Below are 7,776 nucleotides of genomic sequence, written 5' to 3' on the forward strand. Positions count from 1 at the left end.
ACGCAGACAGGAAGCGGGCAGGGAGCGGGCAGGGAGCGGGTAGGGAGCAGGCAGCCTTGGGCAGACCCGTGGGGTTGCCCTGGGAGCATGGTGCAGGGGGAAATGGCGTGGCAGCCACAACCACAGCACACAGTGGATGGACGCCAAGGCACCGAGAAGCTGCTAAAATTATGTGCCTGCTCCACTGGCCCCCTGAACAGGATTCCTGGGGCACAGAGAGCCCCTCGGCACTGCTGGACTGCCTTGGCAGGACATGGCATGTCCGCAAGGCCAGTCCTTCGGCCCTCCCCGTCCCTCCTCCCCATCACGGCCAGCCCCTTGCAGCTCTCCCCTCCCCTGCAGCCCGGGTGCCTCTTGGCTGGACCTGCGTAAAAAATATAAAAGGCTGTTTTGCTTGGAGACGTCCAGAGGATCCCGCTGAGCTTGCCATGGGGACCAGCGGTGCCAGGGTTGTGCTGCTGACGCTGTCACTGCTCCTGCAGCCCACATCCCAGTTCTGGCTCTTCAACGTCCTCTTTCCACCCACCACGACCCCAGAAGCTCCCCCAACCAACAGCACGCCGCCTGTGGTACTCGGTAAGGTCACATCAGCACGGGCCCTACACAGGATATGGGTGGGCACCCCAGGGCTGCGCAGCCCCCTGGAACCAATGGTGAGATTGGGGTGCTGTGCTGCCGGCACCTTGGCAGCTTTTGGCTGCAGTGGCCCTCTGCAGTCTGGAGCTGGAGCCACCAAAGCGGGGTGACACATGGCTCCCAGGTCCCCTGCCATCTGCCAGGCAGGGGATCCAGGGCTAGCCATGCCTTGCTTCAGCTGCCTGGAGCTGCGAGGGGGCAGGCTGGGCACCTCAGAAAGCAAATGGGACTCTAAAATCTCACAGCTGGCCCAGAGGGTGTTTTAGGGCTTGCTCAGTTCTGGGGGGAGCTCTGCTGGCAGAGGGACAGGGGTTGCAGCACACCCTCATCTGCTGCTTCCCACAGCTGCTGCTGTCGGTGCAGGGGACCAGCATCCACCACCCCTTGGTCCCCCAAAGCCCACCCCATCCTGTGTCTTCTGCCACTCCCTGGCAATTGTTAGGTCATCCTCTGCTGCTGCAGAAGGGCGTACATCTCGCATCCCACTTAACGTCCACCCTACCTGGAGGAGGGCGTAGAGGAGAGCAAGCCTTTGGCAGAGGTGCTCAGGGAGGTGAAAGGAGAGGTTGGGGCATCACCTCGGGGAGGTGGAGGTAGGAGCAGCAGCCACCAGCTGGTACCTCCATCCTGCACTGCTCTGCCTTCCTTCACCCCCATGCCATCACTGGGGTCTTGAGCTAGGGTTTTGCCATGAAACCTCTCCTAGGCAGAATTGTTTTTTTTTCTCCTTTTGCTTGAATCAAGATGAGTTTCCCCTTTAAAAAGAGAAGAGAGAAAGCAGAACATCCCTGCTGCAATGCCAAGGGCTGACCCCGCAAACTCCCTTCCCAGAGGCATCAGAGAGCAGGGGACAGTGTCTGGAGCCTCGGTGCCCTGGTGCAAGTTCTGCTTGGCCATGCAGGTGGCCAGGAAACGCGGGTGGCCATCACTGGGTCACTCTTCTCAGGATGGCTTATGATGGTCAGAGCATCTCCCTGTACCCCCAGTACAAGCCTCAGCCCCTGTGTCCCACACCCAGCTGGGTCCAGCTGCCCCACGTGCCATTCAGCACCCGTGTGTAGCCCATCCCCCTGGGCCGGGTGTCCTGGAAACCCCCAGTGCCCTTGGGACCGCCGATAACCCCTCTGCCCCCACAGGAACTCCCTTAATAATTACCTAATATCCTCTGGAAGGGGAGGTAGAGCTCAGGGCTTCATGCCCAGGGTGGGTGTGCTGGCTGTGCACCCTCAGAAGCCATCACAGCCACTTGTGGTCCTGCTCTTCTTGCTGGTCAGGGAGGTCCTCTCTGCTCATTCCCTGCCTGGGCTCTCCTATGCCAGGGCCCACTGGGTGGCCTGATCCCAGGTGCTTTGAAGACAGGATTAGACCTTCCCTGTATCCCTGGGGAGATGCCACAGAGGTGAAGGAGCTGTGAAGCAGGTTGAGGGAGGCAACCACTACATTCCCTTCACCTTTTGCATAGGATGATGCTTTTGGAAGCTGCAGCTGTGCCCCTGCGCCCCTGCTACGCTGCAGGAGCTGGTGCCATAGTAGGTGGGATGGGGCTAGAGCATCTCCAGGCCAGGCTGCCCTCACACCCTGCGACAGGGACAGCACTGCAGCTCCACAAAACACCTGCATCCATGGACCCCCAGGATGCAGGGACACCTGAGGCTGGTGGGGACCAGGGAAATGGGGGATATCTTTCTCAGGCCAAAGATGCTTCTTATCTGTATCCTTCAGCCCCCACACCAGGCAGTGTGGCTCCCAGCCTGCCATGCTTGTGGGGTGCTGCAACCACAACACAGCCCAGGTCCAGGTCCCAGACCATTGCAGAGCAGGCATCTATAGGGACTTTAGGCTACAAAGCAGCTCGTGATGTCCTTGGGGGAAGCAACTTACAGGGTATACATAGCAGACAGTGCCTGCAACAGCATTGAAGGTCCAGCTGCCTCCAGCTGTGCATTGCAGGCCAGTCCACTGGTGCTGTGGGATTCATCATCCAGTGCTTCTATCCCACCAGGCTCACAGCCACTGTCCCCTGCAGTCCCTTCACCCCTTGCCCTTGCCCCTGGTGTCAGTGCTGGCACCAGGAGCTGGGATTCAGGTGTTGCACACCAGTTGGGAATGCTCTCCACAACATGTGCCCATGGCACAGGCACACATACCAGGGTGACACTGGGATGGGTGTCCCATCCCTGCCAGGAATCCCAGAGACAGACCAGGTGCCCCAGTGATGGTCACCCTTCATTAAGGGAGCCCAGGCTGCACATATCAGACTGTGAACTTGCTTGAAACCACGCTGTGTTTACTGCACATGCTATTTGCACTGAATTCCCACAGGGTATGGTTCTGCTCAGCACAGAACCATTTCAGAGACCTTGCTCAGCCTGTGTGGAGGGTTTAGAGTTCAGGAAAACAGTGCATGGGCCTTGGGTGCCAGCACCAGGATGACTTTCCCCTCCCTGTGGACTCTGTGCATCCCCAAGCTGCCAGGGTTGCGGTAGGGCAGAGCAGCCCCAAGTAGCACCAACTCCTTCCCCCAGGCTGCAGCGAGTAGAGAACGATGGAAACCCAGCCAGGCAGGGGGGAATAATCCAGGATGCTTTGTGCTGGTAGGGATTGGCAGGTTTGGGCTGAGGGTGGCAGCTCTGGGGGTCACCCCATTAAAAAGGCAGCTCAGGGGGGTTCCTGAGGATGCATTTTTAGTGCCACTTCCATGCTCACCCACATCTTGGCTCTGAGCATCCTCGTTCTTGCGTGGAGCAGGCTTTTCTCCAGGGATGTGGCTCCAGCGGGTCCCCAGGTGTCCCTAGCTGAGGCAGCCCCAGGGGAGCCCTCCTTGGGGGGGCTGGAGAAAGCACTGGGCTGGGAGCCCCACAAAGCCAGTGGCACGGGGTCTGTAGCTCCTTCTGCTCTCCCTCTGCGGTGCCACCAGTGCCTGGGTGGCTCGGGAACCAGCTGGAAGCAAAGTTGGACAAGCCAGATGTGGTGAACTGGATGTGCTACCGCAAAACAGAGGACTACTTCACCATCTGGCTCAACCTCAACACCTTCCTGCCAGTGGGAGTTGACTGCTGGATCGATAACACCAGGTACCGCTCACCCTCACCCCAGAGGCACCCCGGGTAAATGACCTACCAGGGATCTCCCTGCCCTCTCCTCCCCCCAGCCACGACCTAGCACACATGGAAAACCACAGGACAACCACGGAACTGTTTGGGAACACAGCTGGCTGGCTCCCACTCCGAGTGCCTGTCCCTTTTCCATGTCCCTGTCATGTGCTTGTGTCATCCAGACTGTCCTCAGCACCCACTGGAGATGCTGCTGCCCTGTCTGGGGCCGCAGGGTGAGGGGGCTGCCACAGCCTGCTCCATCAGAGCCTCCTGCCCCAAGATGCCAGGCGATTGGCACGGATACTAGCTTGGCACCAGTCCACCTCCCCATCCACACAAGACTTAGAAACAGCCACCCAGGCCCAAGCTGTGACCCAGTGATCTCCACCCCATCCCTTGGGGTCATGGTTCCTCTGCTACTTTCTGTCCTGTCCCCACAGGGTGGTGTACAACCGAACCTCTCGGAAAATGTCCAATGCCCCAGGGGTGCACATCCGAGTGCCTGGCTTCGGCAAGACCTATTCTGTGGAATACTTGGATAAGAGCAAGCTGGCAGGTGAGAGAAGGAAAATTGTGGGGTGTCCAGGATTCCCACATGCTCCCTGCAAGTGGAGAAGGCACTCTGTGTCTCCAGGACACACAGTCTCCAGGAGGGACTGGTTTTGCAGAGAGCCCAGGTCACCTGGAAGTGAGGGACGTTGGCCTTGGGGATCCAGTGCCAGCAGGGACTACCCATCCTTGACCCCAGTGCACATGGGACGCATAGAGCCACTACTTCTGGCTGAGCCACCGAGCCACAGGGCTTACCAGAGGACATTGTGGCTGTGACCAGGACCAGAGTGGAAAAAGATTGACAGGAAAAGACCACAGACCTAATTCCCACCTGTTCTCTCTGCCCATAGGTTACCTGCACACCCTGGTGCAGAACCTGGTGAACAATGGCTACGTGAGGGACCAGACAGTTCGGGCAGCCCCCTATGACTGGAGGGTCGGGCCCCGTAAGTATCGGGTTTGTGGCCAGGCCACCCATGCAGGGAGGAAAGAGGATGGCTCTCATGGGCTGGGTGAGCCAGCTGATGTGGAGGAGCCCCCGCACAGGGATGGCTACCCAAGGTGGTGGGCACTTGGCCATTCACGGTGCTCTTGTGTGAATGCACAGTGGCACTTGTGGCCCCTGTGCCCACACCTCTCTCTGGTTGGGGCTCCTAGAGTCAGCCCTGGAGCACTGTGGCCATGAGTGAGGTGGCCAAGAGCTGGTGTCCCTCTTGTCTGCAGAGGAGCAGCCCGAATACTTCCAGAAACTGAAGGCACTGGTCGAGGAGATGCACGATGAGTACCAGCGACGCGTCTTCCTCATCGCCCACAGCATGGGCAACCTGAACGTCCTCTACTTCTTGCTACAGCAGACGCAAGCCTGGAAAGATCAGTACATTGGGGGCTTCATCTCCCTGGGTGCCCCCTGGGGAGGGTCCGTCAAGCCCCTGCGTGTCCTGGCATCTGGTGGGTGACTCCTTGTGTACAGCCACCTCTTTGCTTTCTTTGCCTCCTGCAGAAATGGAACGGGGGTGGTGGGCAGGGAAAGGACACAGTGGTGTAAGAGGTAGGGGACAGATGGCTGAGTGGGCTGTGAAGGCCCCACTCGTGGTCTGGTGCTGATGCTGCTGCATTCTGCTGCATCCTGTAGTGCAGAAAGCACCATGGAGTTTCCTGTCACAGCCCCAACAGCAGGAGAGTGGCCCAGGGTATGACCTGGAGCTTGCTCTGGTTTCCATGATTGGGGCTAGTGGGTTTGTGTGTATGGAAAACTGCTTTCAGAAGGGTCCACTTGCAGCCATCCCACTTCCTCCGCACCAGCTCTCACTAGACAGGCTGCAGCACACCCTGCACCATGCCCAGGATTGACTCCTGGGCTAGGGGTGCTCCTTGAAAGCCGAAACACCCATCCTGGGCAAGAAAAGTGCTCAGCCAAAAATCTTGGGGCCAGGGGAGCAGTTTGGGGCATGCTCACGCCCTTCTTACTGCCTCCTCAGACATTTGCGCCACCTCCATCTATGCGGGTGGCTGGACTCAGCCCTTCTGTAGCAGAGGACATGGAGGCCACCCAAGGGACACTCATGCTCTACTCCACCACTTGCTTGGATCTCCCCACAAAGCCCATCCCCCATAAGCTTTGCTGTCTGCAGGCTTTCATCTCCCTTCACCCAGTTCCTCTTTAGCTTCTCTTCAGCCCAGAAAGCCACAATCACTTGCCTAATGCTGACAGCCCAGAATATCTACAAGTCACAAGCTGAGCCTTCAAAAATACATGGAATTAAAATCACGTGCTTTAAGATTTTAACATCTGGCCCCTTGCATCACCCTTAAGTCACCTCCTCATATTTTCCTCTGTTGCTACAAGGGCCAGAGCCACTCTTAAGGTAATCTGAGATCATTGCAAGGTCTTAGGGCTTCAGACATGCAAAAATGCCGAGGCTTGCAGGATGCATGCAGGTTGGCCACTCGTTATCAGCACCCTCATTGGGCTCAGCTCACTCCTGTCCCTGCAGGCAGGTGTGCAGGTGCCAGGGTTGCAGCTAGAGATGTTGTACTGGATAGAAGAGTTTGGAAGGTTGATCTGGATATCTGCAGCCAGAGGGGCGAGGAGGGGATGTACAGCTGTGGGCAGGGCAGGGGTAAGCAGGGGAAGATCTGAGGTAGAATCACACCCCAGCCAAGAGGCAGCTGTGAGTCACTGCTGGACGGGCTGATCCCAGCACTGTCGACCAAGGGACACATTTACGAGCGTACGTTTTGGTGTTGTTTCTTATAAGTGCCTGTGTGTCCTGCAGGTGACAATCAGGGCATCCCACTCATGTCCAACATCAAGCTGCGTGAAGAGCAACGCATGACCACCACCAGCCCCTGGATGTTCCCAACAAGCCTAGCCTGGCCCGAGACACACATTTTCATCTCCACACCCTCCTACAATTACACCTACCGGGACTACCAACGCTTCTTCATTGATGTCAACTTGGAGGATGGCTGGTACATGTGGGAGGACATGAAGGACTTGTTGAAGGGCTTACCCCCTCCTGGGGTGGACACATATTGCCTCTATGGCACAGGCTACCCCACCGTGGAGACGTACATATATGATGAGCGTTTCCCTTACGAGGACCCTGTGGACATGATTTATGGTGATGGGGATGACACTGTCAGCACGCGCAGTTTGGAGTTGTGCAAGCGATGGCACAACCAGCAAAAGCAGAAGGTGCACATCCAGGAGCTGCGAGGCGTTGACCACCTCAACATGGTCTTCAGCAACCTGACGCTCAGTTCCATCAATGAAATCCTTCTGGGGAGCCCACGGGAGCAGGGAGAGCCAGGGCAGGTGAGACCCAGCCCAGAGGCAGGGAAGGGGGGGAAGGTCCTACCTGGACAGAAGGTCCTTAAGGAGCCCAAAAAGAACTGAAAGGAATGAGGGCCAGCTTCCTTCCGTGCTGGTAGCCACCACAGCTGCCAATCAGAGGAGCAAAGGACTCAGAGCTGAGTTTGGAAGGAAAAGGAGCAAGACCAACAGCTCAGGTGGATGGGCTGGCACCCACTTCCACACTGATTGGTTTTTCTTTTGGGAACGGTGATTAATTATACTTCAGAGGCTTGTCACTTCCCACTAGCGGGTGGATAATTAACTGCACTGCCAGCTCATTAACACCACACTTGCAAATTATGGTGTATGCACAAGCCCTCATCGCTAGCAAGCCATGTTTAGGCACTTTAGAGGCTGTGGAGCCCGCGGTGAGCCTCAGCTCACTCGGGACAGAGCAACTCATATAACGAGTGCAGGCTCTGACTTACTGGGGTGGTCACGAGGGTGTCATAGGAGTGGCACGGCAGGTACAGCTTGCAAGAGCACCTCTGCCAGCCACCAGTGCTCAGGCAGTGAGCTAGACTCCCCAAGCAAGGCTGACTTGAAATCAGCAGATTTACAAAATAATAAACACACTTTGCTTCTGAGCACTGAGCCTGCCTTGTCCTTGTACAGCGGGATAGTAAAGCCAGACGT

At 57.3% G+C, this 7,776-nt stretch overlaps 1 protein-coding gene across 1 annotated transcript; it reads left to right on the forward strand.

The window, feature by feature from the left end:
* Positions 1-342: 342 nt before the first annotated feature.
* LCAT (lecithin-cholesterol acyltransferase) lies at positions 343-7,727 on the forward strand. The gene is made up of 6 exons (XM_075101894.1): positions 343-576; positions 3,554-3,710; positions 4,172-4,287; positions 4,634-4,729; positions 5,007-5,231; positions 6,560-7,727. The coding sequence occupies exons 1-6, from the start codon at positions 429-431 to the stop codon at positions 7,180-7,182; spliced, it is 1,365 nt and encodes a 454-aa protein (XP_074957995.1). The 5' UTR covers positions 343-428; the 3' UTR covers positions 7,183-7,727.
* The last annotated feature ends 49 nt before the right edge of the window (positions 7,728-7,776 follow it).

This window comes from Phalacrocorax aristotelis, chromosome 8 (assembly GCF_949628215.1).
Source record: "Phalacrocorax aristotelis chromosome 8, bGulAri2.1, whole genome shotgun sequence".
NCBI lineage: Eukaryota > Metazoa > Chordata > Aves > Suliformes > Phalacrocoracidae > Phalacrocorax > Phalacrocorax aristotelis.

What these genes read in the sequence shown, in the direction of transcription:
- LCAT (XM_075101894.1), top strand. Translation starts at nt 429, where the DNA reads ATGGGGACCAGCGGTGCCAGGGTTGTGCTGCTGACGCTGTCACTGCTC. An exon ending in TGCTGGATCGATAACACCAG is followed by an intron (nt 3,711 to 4,171) that starts GTACCGCTCACC and finishes CTGTCCCCACAG; the next exon opens with GGTGGTGTACAACCGAACCT. An exon ending in GGATAAGAGCAAGCTGGCAG is followed by an intron (nt 4,288 to 4,633) that starts GTGAGAGAAGGA and finishes CTCTGCCCATAG; the next exon opens with GTTACCTGCACACCCTGGTG.